This window comes from Malaya genurostris, chromosome 3 (genome assembly GCF_030247185.1).
Source record: "Malaya genurostris strain Urasoe2022 chromosome 3, Malgen_1.1, whole genome shotgun sequence".
Classification (NCBI taxonomy): Eukaryota; Metazoa; Arthropoda; class Insecta; order Diptera; family Culicidae; genus Malaya; species Malaya genurostris.
Genome location: NC_080572.1, coordinates 182,073,937 through 182,092,219, shown reverse-complemented (window position 1 = coordinate 182,092,219; position 18,283 = coordinate 182,073,937). Strand labels below are relative to the sequence as shown.

The following is an 18,283-nucleotide window of genomic DNA, read 5'->3' as shown; positions in this document are numbered from 1 at the left end:
AAGACAGAGGACTATCATCGAACATTCTTCTGCTAGCGAGTGGGAATTTTTCTCACCTTCGAAATAATAACCCGTAAAAATGTAAAACTCCGGGAATGCCAACCGAGTGAGCTCAGAAAACGTAAACAGCTGACCCCAAACTATCGACGAAATGATTGTTTATAGCAACCCTAGTGACTGGCAATCTGGAAACTTTTCCAGTAATAGATTTCTCACACGGTATCCCGAACGCCCGTTCCGTCACGACTACAACCAACTGGCACAACTGGCATTAGGACAACCACAAACGCGAACGGCATAGCGTTGGCCTGTGCGCGCTCGTTCTGTTCGCCACGAACACAAACACTCCGATGTCGTCATTGCGCGAAACTCTGTTTGATAGACGGACACTCTTCACTTTAGCAGCCCAGCATTGACGGCAATTCTTTGGCAGCGACCGTGTTTCTCCCGAATCCATTGGAGCAGCGAGCACTGCGTCGCGTCTCAGTCTCTGTCTCCCTTCTTCGGTTTGCTCCCCTCTCAGAGTTACGTTCACGTTCGTATAACCCTTTCCGTTGTTCTCTCCGACCCCCCGCCACGCCCCGCTCCATCCACACATTTCGGGTCACCCATGGAGGCACTGGCTGTCCAGCGCAGTCAACCTATTAGTGCCGTAAATCGAATGCCAACCTGCTACGAAAGCAGCAAAGAAAAAGGGCAAAAGTTGCAAGGATCGACGACGACGCTTTCTTTTACACCTTTTCAGTTGTTATTATTATTCCCACATTCCACTCCCTCTGCGAACCAGGAGCAGGCAACAGCGGCGAACGGCAGCGGCAGCATCGTTCCACCCCACCCTTTTTTCAATAAAACAACAACAACAAAAAACTAGATGTGTGTATACGCTTTTCCTTTATCGAACCGCGTCGAGACGCGCGTCTTATGTTATTGCTTTCCACGCGCACCCAACCCCAGCACCGAGCGGCCACGGCAACCGCAGCAGTCCCGGGTTTCAATCCGAGCGCGTTTGGTTTTCCGTTTTTGTCTTTGCCTTGCTTCTTCGCACTACAGCACACCCAAGGATGCACGGAATCCCGAACGATCGATGGATGAAGAGCATCTCTCTCGGTTGTTTTCCATCGTGTGCCGCTGCAGTGCCTCGGTGTGTCAGTGTTTCCATGGGACGGGAGGCGCGCTTCACTGCACAGGTTTTACCTCTCACTAATTATTTTGATTGTTATACTTCTTATCTTGCTTCGTGCCAGTAGTGGAGGATGGTGCGAGCGAACCGAACCGATCCGAGCCCCGGCCGGTTAAGTGCAACTAAAATCGATACCCACCTATACACCACTAGTAGGTATAGCTTGTGGAGTAGCTTTGATCAACGGGGTTGAAAATCGTTCGATTTAGGTCTGCTAGATCGTCATAATCAACGCTCGAAAGAGAGAAAAAAAACATATGCCACCCACAATCATCATTGAGCAACCGATCGTAACTGGCTGTTGGGTAGCTGAATTTATTGTTTAGAGGGGGGAAAAAGAAGCTGTCTTGGATGACGAGTTTGAAGTTTGATCATTTGAAATCAATTTGATGTTGTTTCAATCCAGTTATGTATATAAAAACCTATTTCTAATCCACCCAGTGAAGGGAAGAAGCCTTCGTCGTGCCATGCCAAGTGAATTCGTCTTACTTGCACTTGCACTTACGATAATTGCACTAAACGCAGCAACATAATTCTTTCTCCACACCATCAGAAATATGATCAGCAATTCATGACAACAGCAGAGCCGTAGGGAGCATTTTTGGAGCCCGAGGCGAACTCAAGTATAATGATTGATATCATACAAAATAACACATCTTCCACGAAAATTTTCATGATAAAGCCTGTATTTCAGTTATTCATTATTGAATTCAAGATCTTTTGATGTGGAACACATTTTTGTTTTCTATATAGGGGTGCAAACTAGAAACTCAAGAAAAATACACGTAGAAATGTGGTCAGGTTTTGAACAATTACAGTTCAGTCAGTTTTGTATCAAATATTAATATTATGTCACCATTTGATTGGAAATATTTCTACGTATTGATTTGAATGTTCATAGCCATGTATTTTAATAGTATATCATTGAAGTGTTGGTTAATAAATAACAGTGTCCTATTTTGTCTGCAAAAAATCTCCGGCATACCGGATTTCCCTGCCATAGACGACGGTTTTGAAGGAGTAAGCGATATATCAAGGTGAAAGCATCGCTCTGATTGGTCAATCGATGCAAACGCGAAGCTGTTGGAAGCACGCGAATCTATAAATAAAAGCAAAATTATAGCTAACGTTTCAGTCCTACGCGTAGCATGCTAGAGGTAGGTTGTTGCTAGACAGCAAGACAACAAGTGCCATAAAACGATTTGAAGCTTTTATTGGTATGCTATGATCTTGTGTCATGCAAGTTCGGATGAATTTCGCCTGAGAAATTGACCCCAGGGTAAATTTTGAGTGCATAAGATTAATTTCTAATTTAAATAAGATGAACTCGATTGATAATACGAAAAGGTTTATCGCTTCAACCGAAATCGCAGAATGGTAGTAATGGTAGGAAAACGCTATAAAAATAACTGCTGGCATACACAAGCTTGGCGAAGAGAAGCTTAAATATCGATATCCGTATCGCAAGCGTGTACAAAGATATAATTGCATACATTTGGGCTATTGAAAAATACAAAACAAATACAAATCACGACAAATGGAGTCTATATTCTGGGTTCGCGTGTTCGGTGTTGGTTCCTAATAAAGATCAATCTAAGAAGACTCTCGTGCATTTGCGGATTCAAAAGTGTGACAATTAATTGAAAATGTCGATCATTTGAAATTTTGGTTGCCTTGTTCCACATCAATAGCTCGAGCAACCCCATGGGGCTGATCCTTGTAATTTTTTCATCTGTTTTTTTCTCGGTTAAGAACTCGAAAATATTCGACACGTATTTTTTTATTTCAATATGATACGTAGAATTTTCGAGATATGATTTTTTTAAGTTTCGCGTTTTCAAAAAAGAGCCATTTTTCAACAGCCTATACTGTAAAATCTAATACAGATACAAAAATTCGTCTAAAACATGAAATGTGCGTCTTTTCCTTAGCTTTCAAATAAGCGATTCCATGAAACGACCTTTAAAGTTAATTTAATGAAAGAATTTATAAACAAATAAAAAAATTCAAGCTTGGGTCTGATTTTTTCTCTTTTTTTTAGTTAAAAAAAAACCCTAGGGGTTTAACTCAATCTTGGCAAAGTTTCAGAGTGGAAAGATTAATACTTTCGGAGCAGTGAATTTTTCAATCACGACCCGCACACGCGGAGTGTACCACAGCGCAACTCGCTCAAATACGGGCTTAACTTGTCGACACATGTCGCGCCACTGATCGAATCCTAGCTTTGACAGTTTATTGATAGCAAAGTTACAGTTAAGATCGCGGTGTGAAAATGAATTCAAAAATCAAAAATTTTATTTACGACTTTGAGTTTTTTTTTTCAAAATTAAAAAATGCGCTTGAGATAGAAATAAGAATTTTTTCATCGTCATTTTGATACTAATTAGCTACGTTGTGTCATAACAAGAGTAAGCAATCTGAAGGTGAAACATAAAAGTTAATCGTATTTCATCTTTTTTTTGTATTCTGAAATTTAATTGATGCAACGGTAGATCATCAAAATTGCGGACATGAAATTTTCCAGGAACATGAACTTAGCGAGGAGCTCTCGCCGATGATAGCGCAAATAGACAAATAATATGTTGCTAATTAGTTACGGTAATTTTGAATTTGCTGCTAAATTGTTTTTATTTTTTTTTTAGTTCTGAGCAACGAATTCAAAATTACCGTAACTAATTAGCAACAAACTATTCACTGAGCTTCGATTTCTTTTGAATGATAACTTCAGATGAAATTACCAACAAATTATCCACTGGGCTTCGATTTATTTTGAAGCATGTTTGGGAGGGAGGCTTCACTAACTTGTTATGAACTTAGCGAAGTAAAAAAAGTGAGCAACAAATTCAAAATTACCGTAACTAATTAGCAACAAATTATTCACCTATTTGCGTGATCATCGGCGAGAGGTGCCTCGCTAAGTCCATGTTCATAAATTTTCCTAATGCAAATTACACTTAACCTAAAAAAGTAGTCCTATAGCCCGCAACAAATGTGTCATAGATATACTTAAAACGGATCAAAGTCATTTCGCCGAAAGCCATTTCACAGAAAGGGTCATTTCGCTGAATCATCAAAATTTAATGTCATCTTGAAAAATAATTTTTTTTTCAAAAAATTGACTTTCTGAGAATCCCAGAAGCCGATATTTTCAAAAAAAAAATTTTTGAGATTACACTAAATCTTTCAACGTTTCATGCAATTTCAAGACGTTTGACATCATAAAAGATTTTTAATTTCGGAAATCTCATGTACTCCCCTCCCCCCTATGGTAATTTTTCGAAAATTTTCAAACTTTAACCGCTGGGCAGCACATCTTACCCATGTCCGATTTACCTCAAATTTTGCATTAGAACTTTTTCGAGGTGCTTAAACTTTTGAGTACTAGCGCTTTACGAAATTAAAAGTGATTCCAAAATATAGGCACCCTTATATATATATAAAAATCAACGTGTTTTGTCGGTTACGTCACTCATACCATTTTATCTTCGAAGCCAAAAGTCACAGCCATTTGATATTCGAACTTGATAAATGGCCCAATAGTAGCCTTCAAACGAGCCTTAGTTTGTTAAAATCGGTTCTGCCATCTCCGAGAAACTTGCGCGGTAAAACAACAACGGGTTTTGTCGGTTACGTCACTTATATCATTATATTTCCAGAACCACAAGCCACAGCCATTTGACCTTCAAACTTGATCAATGGTCTAACAATAGCTTTCGAACAGGTCTAGACTTGTTAAAATCGGTTAAGCCATCTCCGAAAAACATGCGCGGTAAAAAAAAACAACACGTTTTGTCGATTACGTCACTTATACCATTATGTCTCCGGAACCAGGTGCCGCGTTTGCTCACTGTTGACACAAAAACGAGAACGTGTTGATGATTCTGAGCAGTGTTTGGCCTTGTTTATACGTAACAAATCGGAATTTTTTCGTCGATATGTGACAATGGATGAAACATGGATTCATCACTTCACTCAGGAATCAAAACAATCGTCATCTAAGTGGACAGCCACTGGTAAACCTCGTCCAAAGCACCCGAAAGCAATCGGCTGAAAGGGTTATGGACTCGGTATTTTAGGGTTGTGCGTGGTGTAATATTTATCGACCATCTTGATAAAAGAAATACCATTAAGGTAGCGCTTCGCCGTGGTCACGGGAGTTCGCTGCCTATCCCGGGGTTTCATGCACTTTACCCAAAATTGTGAGAAAACGGGGAAGAAAACGGAAATTCCAAGAACATACGATTCTAGATAAATAATTTTTCTATCGATTCGTATATAAATTGTGCCTGATAAACGTTTTTATCGAAAGATTTCGTGCGAGTTATAAAAATAAATGAGTTTTTCCTTATTTTTTCGCACGCACACAATGTCCACGCATGCATTGGGGTGTGCAAAATGTCACATGCGGTAGACGCCAACAACATTTCTTTTGTTTTCGTTGTTTGTTCTCTCTGCGTAAACGTTGAATATAGATGAGTAGAAAATGTAAGTAAGTGTTACTACTTTGTAAAATAATGTCTATTCATGTTTCAGTAGAACCAGAAATCAGTAATGATTTTCATCGCTACTAGCTTTGACGCTTTGTTGAAAGCGTAGCACATCCCTACATATGCGAGTTGTTTATAGCGAGAAAAGGAAAAAAGAAAACAAAATGTTTAACAAAACTCGCACGAAATCTCGCGAAAGAAAAGCTTTCTAACTAATATTTTTCGCCAAATGCATAGTAAAATCATTTACCTACAATCGTATGTTTTTGATTTTTCGTGAATCGGCTTAGTATTGTAGAAATTTGCAATTTAGGGTGAAATTTCGGCGACAAAGCAAGAGGAAGCAGTGAGTTGTCTCGCTTCGACCTGACCACGGCGAATCGCTACCTTAACAGTGAATATTGTATAGCGTTAATATATTTTGTTTCATCAAGATAACGCACCGTGTCACAAGTCAATCAAAACAATGACAAAACTATATGAATTGAAAACTTCGAATTGTTCCCACATTCACAATATTCGCCGAATCAGGCTCCCAGCGAATACTGGCTGTTCGCAGACCTGCCACGACGAGGTTATCGCTGAAACTGAGACCTATTTTATTAAGGCAAAAGATAAATCTACAAAAGTGGTATTGAAATGTTAGTGCGGCGCTGGAATGATTGCGTTGCTGTTGATGGGGATTACGTTGATAAATAAAGTTAATTTTGAACTAAAAATCGTGTTCTCTTTGTTTGGCCCGGCACTTTTAGCCCACGTGTTTCTATGTACGAGATTCGGTGCGGACTCGCCTGAGGGCCCCATGCTCGCAAAAAAGCATGTTGCCAATTCTTGTTAATATGATGTCTTGGGATATAACGAGTTTGATGGCAGTCAAAATCTCGAACAATCATTGGTCGACCAGAGCTACCAAACTACACTCAAAAAAATCCGCACGTTAATTTTATGTAAAAAATCACGTAGATTCCAAAAATGGTTCATCCATCATCCGAGTTTACATGATGTTCCTTACAACCATCGGATCATGATTGAATATAAAATGGATCGTATGTCAGAATAACTACTGTTGTCACTTATTTCTTATGTGTCACGTAGTTACTTGAATTCATTATGTCACCCATATGTTCATTTTGTACTCAGATGCAAACGCAATATGACGTCTGTTGAAAAACCTAGAAAAAACTTCATAGACGAAATCCTTTTATGATCCTTCTACGGTATTTATCACAGTGTTTTCACTGTAAATAATTGCTAATTAGTTTAATCAACTTTTATTAAGTCTAGCTGATTTCAATTATACTTTCAGATCTAATATTAGTATCTAGCAGAAGTATAGGTTATAAGCAAATGTTATTTAGTTTACTAAATGACTCTACGAAACCAACCCTCAACAACTTATTTGCATGACAAATCGGAATCACGCCAATTCTGTGTACCAAAATATATGAAACTGAAACACAATTCAATTTCTCTTTTCTACAGTTGAAAATAAAAATCCCCTAGATTATGTTCCAGCACATCAATCTTCTACGGAAACTGTACATCGAAGAATGATACCAATTTGAAATAATTCTAACAATGTATTAACGAAAGCACATACATAACCTTCTTGAACTACTAGTTGCAGCTGAATGCATTCCTTAAAGGGAACAATATCTGCTTCAGTTTAGCTGCTCTTAAGAAAGGATCAGATCATACATTTAGAACAATGCGATCTGTAATTCGGATATTTTTCATCAGAGATTCAATAGAAATGAAATTTTATGTCATTTCAAAATATAAGTTTTAGAATATTTGCGTGCGAAAGAAATTTTATCGCAATATTATGTCTAATAAAGTCTATGTGATTTATTAGTTTTTAATACTCATATGATTATTAAGATTCCATATAGAACAAAGTAACAATTTTAAATTACATGAAAATAATGTGACTATTACGTAAAATTCTGATAAAAAGTAAGTTCAGGTGAAAGTAGTTTTACAGTAATATTTAAAATTTCGCAAAATAATTCTATAGAATCTACGAAAAAAGACACGTAGGGATTACGTGATACAAATGTGGACTATGAGTTCATAAGTTCATTCTGTGCCACCTATACTTCACATAAGTATTACAAGAAAAGTTATATGGATAAAAATCACATACGTTTTCACGTAGCACTGAAGAGAGGATTTTTCTGAGTGTACGATAAATAAACAATCAAGTATTCTGAAATCGAATAAACTTCCGCACTTCCTTTTCAAAGGAAAGTGTTGGTGATTGCCGATAATTTGACAGAAGCTTTCTAGAGATTTTTTCTAGATTTCTTCGCTCCACTTCATACTTTGAGTATTTCATGGCCCCCCTTCGATTCTTAGACAGGTCATCGAGAGATATCCGGCACTGATTGAATCGTGTGAAGAGTTACTTTGATACGACAAAAAACCATCCTTGCATAATCCTTGAAAACGATTGGGGTAAGACCATGCACACGCACTTATACGGTAAGATCCTACACGTACACACTGATATGTTTTTTTTAACGTTTTCATGTTCAACATAGTGTTTACCAAGAATTTACCAGTCCCGCACTCGGAGGAAAATAGAATGTAGATTGCACTATTACTTTTTTTCGGTTGAATCTCACAGACAACACTGCAATTTGTTGAACCGAAGGCCGAATTTTCCACTGTTTGAAGTCAATAACGGTTGTTTTTTGTCAATGTAGCGATGGTGTCGGTTTATTCTTTCTTTACATCTGCCCTTGTTTTATTCTTCACTGTTCAAAGTCTGTTTTATTCCGGTAAGCGGTATATTATGCCGACTATCTCGGATGAGACACAAAACACTTGAATTATAATTACACACATTTAGATGCGTTCCTGAATTAGAAACAAGCAGTGATTACACTGTTACACTGCAATGATTGAACCTGAAGTCCTGTTTGGCGTGTTTTATGTTCTTCGAACATCGAACACACAAAAATCGAAACTTTGTGTAGAGAAAAACAAGCAACTGATTGTTTTTTTCGTATTTGACTCATCAGTGCGTTAGCAGTTTATATTGAACTACTATCAAGATTGAATATATTCGGTATAAGGCCACTTAGCAGACGTAAAGTGAATGCTATTTGATAAGCACCTTTTACTATTGCACCTAAGTGCAAAGTCTGAATTGATGAAACTTGGATGAAACAAGATTCGGTTTGATGGCCGCACAGATTGTGGTAATTGGATGGATTAGAAATTACCCCAAAGTTAATGCAAAGTGCATATAACCACGTCTGTTTATTATTACGGTTTATTTTTCGACTTATCCATGCGTTAGCAGTTTAGCGAAATTCAGCAGTTCAATACCAACCACTACAGACATAAAACTGATGCACTTTTTGCTGTGCAATGTCTAAACTGACGTTCCGAACGAAACAAGTTTCGGCTTGCTGGCGTACCGATGAATCGATGAATTGTAGTTTGACTGTCCTGATCTTTGATGCACTGCACATGTTAATGAAAAATCTTATCACCACTTATTCCCAAAATCGTCCGGCAAATAAATTTATTATTTTCTGTGGCAATGTTTTAAAGTATTAGTTTTAACTATTCTTTAATTTTACAATTATTTCTTTAGACTTATTCCACGATTCCTTTATGATGATAAATTATTCCTCTTTTTCCGATGCAGTCTGCGATATGCGCAATTTGCCATACATTTCCCATCGATGCTTGCAGACATCTTACAACCATGTTTCATTCGGCAAAAATAATGTATGCATTCCATTGAAGTGCCCTTTTCTGATGTTCAACCACAAAGCTGTATTGGTGTATCGCTCAAGAAATCACACACATTTTCGAATGGTAGCGGTCTTCAAAATGATTGTTTTGATTTTATGCTGACAAGACGAAAACTTTACCCGCTACGCTGGGATGTAGGATAAATGCGTCCCTTTTGCGTGTTTGCCTTCTAATATCAGATCCAGACACTACCTGAATGCACAAATTTGCATCGTTTGTTCTGTGGCAAACGGGACGAATGTGAGAGGGCACTAAACACCAGCAAACACTTACCTACGGAACTTGCTGGAATTCAATCCTTGCGCAAGTCATCAGCGTCCAAAGAAAATAGAATCCTTTTCTTGTTTTGTTAGATTACTTCTGTACCCTGTCGGTACTCAGTTCAATTCGCCGTCACTCCCCACACTGCCGATCGATCCTGTGTGACGTTGCTGAGGCGTTTTCAAAAGTCAATTAGCTGTTCCCGTGCGGAGCGCAGAGGACGGCACAAGGGGATGACGGTGATGATGAGTCGCCAAAAAGGGAACTGCGCGCGAGAAACGGTCGGCGAAATGACGAAGGACGAAGGGAAACGGGATACCGCACTGTTTCGATTGATGAGCGATGGATTGCTGATTACTGCGCTCTTCCTCTGTCCCGGACGTATGAAAGAGAAAACGACACAAACTACAAACACTATATCCTCTCCGACACCAACACTGACACGCATCAATCAACGAATGTATGCAGTTTTTGAATGAAACGCGCGATCGCGATACGCAACACTGAACGAGGTAAAATACACACACACGCACGCATAAAAACAGTCGGCGTGGGAAAGCGTGACACGCGAGGAGGTGGTCCCGCTGTCGCTACTGATGCGATGCAAACTGACGCAACTACTACCACCGTGCGAGTTCAGCGAGAAAAATAATCCGATTCACTACACTCACACCAACACACTCCCAGCCTGCAGCAGTGTGAATGCGAGAGGGAGGGTGAGCGAAAAAAAATGTCAGTAAGAAAACTCCTTCGCTAATGGAGGCTGAGTAGATAAAATCCAACTTTAATCCTCCTAATCGCACTGCTCATGTAAGAAAAACACCAAACGCGATACGTACTGCTTCCCTGCCTGCACGGACAACACTTTTCAACCACTCTAGAGTGCGTTTTCATCCGAAAAAAACGTCTTTCCGCGAGCACTATCCGTTGTGTGTTCACACTTCTTCGACGATCTATCGCAACATACAGAAAATTTCGAAACGCGACCGCGACTCGACGACGACGGCGAATCTAAAATTTTCCTTTTTTCGCCACGGGTTTATCGAGCGAAATTGATACAGTGACACTCACACCAGTGCACAATTTTCTGCGCTGCTGTCAAATATTACAGTCGAGGCCGGCGTGATCTGGTAACACTGTTTCAGAATGTGCAAAGAAACATGATTCCAACCAAATTTGAATTAGCGGTTAATTCGGAACTTTTTCTCTGTGGCACTTAATACGAGTACGATCAAAGACACCATATTAACAAGATAGCCAGCTCTCACATTTCCCGAACAAATCTTTGGCAACATGCTTTTTTGCGAGCATGGCGCCCTCTGACGAGATCACATCGAATCTAGTACATAGAAGAAGGGGAGAGAAATGTCAAATTCGTGCGCGCCAAAATAGCAGCACTGCGCACCCATACAATTGACATGATATATTGAATGTGATGCCGTGCGATGGCGTTGGTGAACTGAAGATTGGTTTCGCTCCAAGCTGACAGGGTCTGGTACGATTCAGACGGTTCGTCACCTTCCGTCACCGTCACCATCAAAATTAGTTATAATTTTACCAAAATTTTATACAAAGAACTATAAAGGGCAAAACTGCCATTTCATTTGTTTACGTAAGTTTCGCCCTCCGTTGATCCATGCCAACAAACAGGGCGATACTTCAGTTGCTAGTAAAGAAGGGTGAAACTATTTATTTTCTTTATTTAAGATGGTTTCCGAACATTTTACTACTAGTAAAGCAAAGTCTTGTCATTACATTCCTTTTGTGGAATTTGGCCTTTCTGTTTCAACAGACTTCGCAGCCGATTCTTAGTGTACAGAATCATTGCATGTTGCTATTGCTATGGATCCTACTGACACTAAGAATCCTTCCAGGTCGGGGCTCGAACATACGACAACTAGTTACTACTGGAAACAGTAAATGAGACGATAAAATTACCTGCAGATTTGTCTTAGTCGCTGAAATCAACCAATTTCACAAAAAAATGCGCAAGGGCATAACTTCATAATTCTGCATAAAATGTTCAAAACGACGTATGTAACATTTCAACTGAACCGAGAAAAGCGATGTTGAAAAATAATCGCACAATTTTAAATCTCATTTAAAAATGAGTAATTGAAACAACTTCATCTCTTCACTAAATCGTCCAATTTGTATGCGTGCAACGTATCATAGTGAATAATTCACAATTTTCAACTACAAAGATAACTTTTAGGCAAAAACGACACTTACGTCATTATGTAATTTGATCATGTACATTGGACAGCATGATAGGTCGTTTTTTCCAGGTTGATTTGACACATAAGTCGTTTTGCTTCTCTTAGTTACGTCGTTTTGTGAAAGTCACAGTGTTCATTCGTCGTTTTGTTACTCGCACTTGTGTGAAAGCAAGTTTTGTTCGAAAACATTAGTAAGAGCTAGTTTTGAATATCTAGTGGAAAAAAATGACAGTCGACTCGTTTTTAGTGTGTTTTGATAATTTCCGCTTTTGTTTGACGAAGGATTCATAACGGTTTCGATTTGTGTTGTATCCGGAAACTCCCGGAATGAAACTTCGGATTGAATACTTCTAGCTGTTACTTTATTGGAAGTCAATCAAAGAATGAATGAATAAAATGAGATTCATGTCAGCTGTTATATGATCGTTGGTTGCTATGATCCAACATTTCCCCCTTCAAGGTTTCATCATCCAGTAGGGCTTGAACCGGGCTGGAAGTTGAATCATTCGTCGACCTCTCTCTAGGATTGGTGTTGATGATTGTACAGGTACGGATTCTTCATTTCCCACAACTTCATCTTCTGAAGAATCATTTGTCAGGCTAGCTTCATTGGACTCATCCAACACGGGTTCTTCTAACAACTGGGGGTCTGGGTTGTCAACAGGAACATTGAGAGCTTTTGGAGCCGTTAATCCGAAACCATCGAAAAATACTGAAAGCGGTGTTGGGTTACCTACTGTACTAGGTTCAGGAACTCGAGCGTTGAGTTGGTTTGCATGTGACCGTATCAGGCGATGTTGATCCTCCAGGAAGACATTGTAGTTCACGGTTCCGATTTTCTCGATCACGGTTGCTGGTTGCCACTGCCATGAATTCGCTCGATGTACCTTTACGTAGACGGTATCTCCGTGCTGAAATGCCCTTTTGACTGCGCCGTGCTTTTTGTTGAATGAGTTGTTCTGATTCTTTCTGTTTCTGAATGAGGAGTCAGTGGAACGTTCAGTCGGTTTGAGCAATGACGATACGGTACGTATTGGTCTGCCGAACATCAATTCAGCGGGAGCTTTGCCGTTCAAGTCACTGGTTGGAGTAGAGCGGTAAACATTCAAGAAGGTGTACAGTGCTTCTTCGAGTGATTCTCCTCCCGTGCGCATTTTTCGAAGGCTTCTCTTCAAAGTATCCACGAATCTTTCGGCTAAACCGTTGGATTGCGGATGGTACGGAGAGATACGAATATGACGTATTCCTTGAGCTGTACAAAAATCTTGAAATTCGTGGCTGGAAAATTGAGTTCCATTGTCGGACACTATTACTTCTGGATTGCCGAATGTTGCAAAAGTTTGAATCAGTAGTTTGATGGTGGTTTTTGTTGTCGTGGATTTTGTTGGATGTATTTCAGGCCACTTAGAGAAGGGATCTACTATTATTAGAAAATAGACACCATCTACGGGACCTGCGTAATCGATATGTATTCTGGACCAGGGTTTGGCAGGAATCGGCCACGACTCTAATGTCGTCTTTGTAGGAGTCTTGGCTGCTAATAAACATGGCGTGCAGTGTTTGACGAAGTCTTCAATGTCATTGTCGATACCGGGCCAAAAAACAAAGCTTCTAGCTATTGCCTTCATGCGTACCATTCCGGAATGACCACGATGAAACTGTTGCAGAATCCTTCGTCGGAACATCTCAGGAACTATGACTCTGTCGCCAAACATTACACAACCGTCAACTAGGCTGAGCGATTCTCGTCTGTTGTAATATGGTTGAGCAGCAGTGGAAAGATTCTTGGAGCAGGAAGGCCATCCGTCACGAATGTGCTTGATAACAGTTTGAAGTGTGACATTTGTTGATGTTGCTTTCTGCAATGCTGCAAATGAAACCGGAACCTTTTCTGTAGCATCGGAAAGAATACTGGATAAGTCTTCCTCTAGAGTGAGTGCTGCGATGACATATTCTTCTTCTGGTTGGTTGGTTCGGTTAATCAGCCTGGACAAGATATCTGCGCAACCAAAATCGCTCGTGGATACATGTTGAATCTCAAAATCGTAATTTAGCATCGTAAGTGCTCAACGTTGCAGTCTGTTTGCCGTGTGCATTGGTATGCCTTTCTTGGAACCGAAAATAGACAGTAGCGGCTTGTGGTCAGTCAGCAATGTGAAATGACGTCCTAGCAAAAACTTGTGGAACTTTGTTACTGCATAGACTAACGCGAGTGCTTCTTTTTCAGGTTGCCCATAGTTCCTCTCTGCGGGGGCGAGCGTTCTTGAAGCATGTTGAACGGCCTTCATTTTTCCATCGGAAAACTGATGAAAAATTACTGCACCGATTCCAGTATTTGATGCGTCTGCTGCTACGATGATGGGTAGCTTAGGATCGTAGTGAGTTAGCAGCAAATTTGACTGAAGTGCTGTCTTGAATTGATTAAAAGCGCGTTGACACTCTGGAGTCCATTGCCACTTTGTTTCCTTCTTCAGCTATTCCTGGTCCATTGGATGACGTAACTCGTGCATGTTGCGAACGAATCTTGCATAGAAGTTGACCGCTCCTAGGTATGACCGTAATTCGGGAACGTTTGTCGGGGCAGGAAGTTCAGCAATGCTCTTCAACTTCTCGGGATTAGGACGAATGCCTTCTTTATCTACGATGTGTCCCAAATAGGCAAGTTGTGTTTGAAAGAGATGGCACTTCTCAGCTTTGACGTGGAAACCATACTCCTTCAGTCGCTGGAACAGTAAATTGAGTGATACTAGATGCGACTTCATGTCCTTTGAGAATACGATAACATCGTCGATGAAAGAGCGGACACCAGGAATATCTGAAATCATTCCATCCACCAAACGCTGGAAAGCTCCTGGAGCGGACTTTACTCCTGGAGCAAGGCGATTAAATTGATACAGACCACGATGCGTGTTGATGGTGAGTAACTTCTTGGAACTATCATCAACTTCGAGTTGTAGATACGCATCGGACAGATCAATGATGCTGAACACTGTGCTACCATTGAGTTGAGCAAAAATTTCGTCAGGAGTTGGAAGCGGATAGTGGTTTGCCTCCAATGCTTCGTTAAGTCCCGTCGAGTAGTCCGCACAAATGCGAACCCGTCCGTTTGGCTTGCGTACTGCCACAATAGGAGCAGCCCATTCGGAAAAGTCGACTGGCTGTATTATACCAGAAGTTTCCAACCGTGTTAGTTCGGCGTCCACCAATGAAATGGTATTAAAGGGAACCGGTCGCTTGGGACAGAAAATCGGTTTGGAATTTGGTTTCAAAAAGAGCTTTACCTTCGTTTTCCTGCAATGTCCCAAGGAATCGTTGAACACTTCTGCGTGCTGCGTTTTGAATTTACAAATTCGCTGCTCTACCGATTCTGTTTTTACTTGATTGCAGACCGAATCGATGGGAACTGACCACAACTTGAAAAGTTCGATCCAATCGATACCAAGGATATTGAGATTGATAGACGTTGTGACGAAACATCTTCCTTTTCTTGTGTTACCGTTGATGGTGACGTCGCAATGAAACTCACCAAACAAATGAAGCGGCTTTCCCGATGCGTTCATGGCTTGAATCGTTGGTTTCTTGATAGAAGGTTTACCTAGCGAGTTCCAGGTTCGCTTAGATATCACTGTGATGTCGCTTGCTGTGTCTAACTGCAGCTTGACTTCCACGCCGTTAATGATGGTAGTCACGTACTTTCGCTTGCTTGAGTGTTGAGCGATGTGGTTCACAATAAAGATTCTTCGGGATTTGGCTTTACCAGATTTTCTTGGTCTGTTCGGTAACTTCTTCTCTTCACCAGAAGAAACTGATTTCATCTTGGAAAAACAATTACAGTATCCTTCCTTGTGACCACTGCGGTTGCACTGTTTGCATTGGTGGTTCGAGAAAGGACAATCTCGAACGAAGTGCATTTGGCCGCATTGCCAACAAGGTTTGCGAGGTGATTTTGAGGTTTGCGAGGTGATTTTTTTTTCCGATTTTGAAGACTGCTGATTGACGCTCGATCATGGATGTGTCCGCCTTGAGATTGTCGAGCCGTTGATAGTCGTCGATCAGATTTTGGAGTGTAACGGGAGCTTCTGCTGTTTCAGACTCAATGCGAGAAAGTAACCTGGCTCGTATGTCTGTGTAGCAGTGCGCTTTAAGGCCACAGACAAAAACCAAGCACTTGAACTGGTCAATTTTCATGTTCTTGAAATCGAAATCTTCGCATGCACGGTTTACCTTTCCGCCGTAACTGATAATGTCTTCGACTTCTGATTTCATCAACTGCAGACACTGGTAGCGCTTGTTGAAGACAGACGTTTGCGATCCGAAAATCTTCTTGTTGATTTCGACGGTGTCAGTAAAGTTGATATCTTTGGGAAGCTTTGGCAGAATGTAGTTGGTATACCGTGTATGTGATGGTGTATCCAACTTCCTCAGCAGCAAACGAACTTTTGCGGCATCTTCCAGATTCTTGGCGTCCGAATCGAAAAGGTCCGCGTATCGGCTGTACCATTTTTCGAAAGTAACTCCATTTTCTGGATCGAAAGAAAATTCGCTGATGTTGGTTGCTAAGGCCTCAAGTGTTTACTCTGCGTTGTTAGGCGTTGGAGTGGGTTGTGCTAACTTCTGCAGGAGAGTCGCCATCTGGAGAATTGCTTCTTCGAGGTCCGCCATTGCTTCAGGTTTTTAATCCTCGTCGCCAATTGTTGTATCCGGAAACTCCCGGAATGAAACTTCGGATTGAATACTTCTAGCTGTTACTTTATTGGAAGTCAATCAAAGAATGAATGAATAAAATGAGATTCATGTCAGCTGTTATATGATCGTTGGTTGCTATGATCCAACAATTTGAAACAAAACAGTTTCTTTCCAAATTAATCAGTGTATTTTTCAACAAGCTTAATAGTAACTCGATCCCATTAAATATCTCCAACTCTACAGCAAGTCTCACTTTCATAATATTACACTAGATCTGCTTTTTCGTGGAAAACTACATTGTCGTAAGTCTTTTGTTTATGCTTTGGTACATTGGTCAAAACATTGCCAATGACAAAAGTAGCAGATTATTTTTCATTGATTTCGACATACGTCAAATGTGTTGACAGATTTTTTTTAGTGAATCTATACACTCAAAATAATAATCATGTTATAGTTACGTGAAAAGTTATGTGAATATTTTCCACCCTACTTTTCACGTAGGTTTTAATGGACTGGCATTTAGAAACTGCTTAATTCATAATCCAGTAAAAGTTACGTGTTTCATAGGTAAAATGTAATGTACTGTTCATATCACATTTACCTATCTGTTCATATCAAATTTAGATACCTGATAATTACTATTTTATATATAAATATACCATGAAAAATAAAATATTTCTTTCAGAAAATCAGCATATAATTTCTATACAACTAATAACGTCGTGGTATCTCAAATCGACAAGCCTCCAGAAATCGTTTTTGTTGTCACTGCCATCCGACCGAAGCCGAAGTCGAGATCCGAGAACACCCCCCAATACTACCGATGCAATTTCATGTCGCATTACATGGTTCCAGTGTCTCTAGCTTCATGCCGATTTTGAACTCGTTTTTCGGTGGACCAATGGCATTTGAAGCATTCGGCAGGAGCGGGCAAACTTCCAAGCTCACGCAGGCACTCAGTCCAGTCTAACACATGGAAACTTTCATACTGGAATGGTCCGGTCGATGTAGTGAAAAATTGTAATTAAATAACATTTCTCGCAAATATTTATACTACTTATATTTTGAGGGCCACTGTTGACCATTTTCAAAATCGAGTTTTTCACAATGGAAATTCACGTAGATTGTTTGACGTTTGGTCAATTCACGTAAACCTTATGTGATGACTCTATTCATTTTAGGGGATGTTCGTATAACATTCATTTGCGTCACTTAAAATATTCAATTTGACATTTGAAACCATTTTATGTGATTTTTCAAGTGAATCGAACGTGAACGTGTATTGTTATACACTCATTGTAAACATGCTTTTCGCAATAAAATGTATAGGGTGTTAGGTATCGTAACAATTCAAATCATAAAATTTTCTCATACATGTTTTCTTAGAAAACAATTAAATGTACAATTTGCATATTGTTTGAAACACCGCGTGTACAATAAATTCAATTGTGAATCGTAGAAACAATATATTGAATCGTTGGAAATGAAAAAAAAGCTTGTCAAGATTCAATAAAATTTATTGTAGCCCATAAATCGAATTGTAAATCAATTGTTTATGCTGTAAAATCAATGGTTTATTTTTTTACGGGTGGTGCAGTAATGACGAGTTTTATATGCAAATTTTAAATATTCCGATAGTTTCCGGAAAAATTTTCAATCTACGGAAATGACACTACAAC

At 39.8% G+C, this 18,283-nt stretch overlaps 3 protein-coding genes across 4 annotated transcripts in view; all 3 read right to left on the bottom strand.

The window, feature by feature from the left end:
* The window catches only part of LOC131438711 (protein tramtrack, alpha isoform), a 106,029-nt gene extending 95,320 nt beyond the window's left edge, over nt 1-10,709 (bottom strand). Inside the window, exon 1 of one of the 2 annotated variants that reach the window (XM_058608910.1) lies at nt 9,712-10,709. The gene's annotated coding sequence lies outside the window, so the exon portion shown is untranslated. The remainder of the gene's footprint in view (nt 1-9,711) is intronic. The other variant, XM_058608909.1, reaches the window with a different exon arrangement.
* Nucleotides 10,710-12,373: 1,664 nt separating this feature from the next.
* On the bottom strand, nt 12,374-13,555 carry LOC131434129 (uncharacterized protein K02A2.6-like). The gene has a single exon (XM_058600773.1). It carries the CDS (start codon nt 13,553-13,555, stop codon nt 12,374-12,376), a length of 1,182 nt encoding a protein of 393 aa, XP_058456756.1.
* An 837-nt stretch (nt 13,556-14,392) lies between these two features.
* On the bottom strand, nt 14,393-16,580 carry LOC131434128 (uncharacterized protein K02A2.6-like). Its single transcript, XM_058600772.1, has 3 exons — nt 16,495-16,580; nt 15,843-16,410; nt 14,393-15,781 (listed from the first exon to the last, which is right to left on the bottom strand). The coding sequence occupies exons 1-3, from the start codon at nt 16,578-16,580 to the stop codon at nt 14,393-14,395; spliced, it is 2,043 nt and encodes a 680-aa protein (XP_058456755.1).
* Between the last annotated feature and the right edge of the window lie 1,703 nt (nt 16,581-18,283).

Excerpts from the sequence above, each read along its gene's own strand:
- LOC131434129 (XM_058600773.1), bottom strand. The coding sequence starts at position 13,555 with ATGGTACGCATGAAGGCAATAGCTAGAAGCTTTGTTTTTTGGCCCGGT.
- LOC131434128 (XM_058600772.1), bottom strand. The coding sequence starts at position 16,580 with ATGGCGGACCTCGAAGAAGCAATTCTCCAGATGGCGACTCTCCTGCAG. Across the intron at positions 16,411-16,494 it reads CCAACGCCTAACAACGCAGA|CCGATACGCGGACCTTTTCG; the intron begins GTAAACACTTGA and ends AAAATGGTACAG. Across the intron at positions 15,782-15,842 it reads TCACCTCGCAAACCTTGTTG|TGCAACCGCAGTGGTCACAA; the intron begins GCAATGCGGCCA and ends CAATGCAAACAG.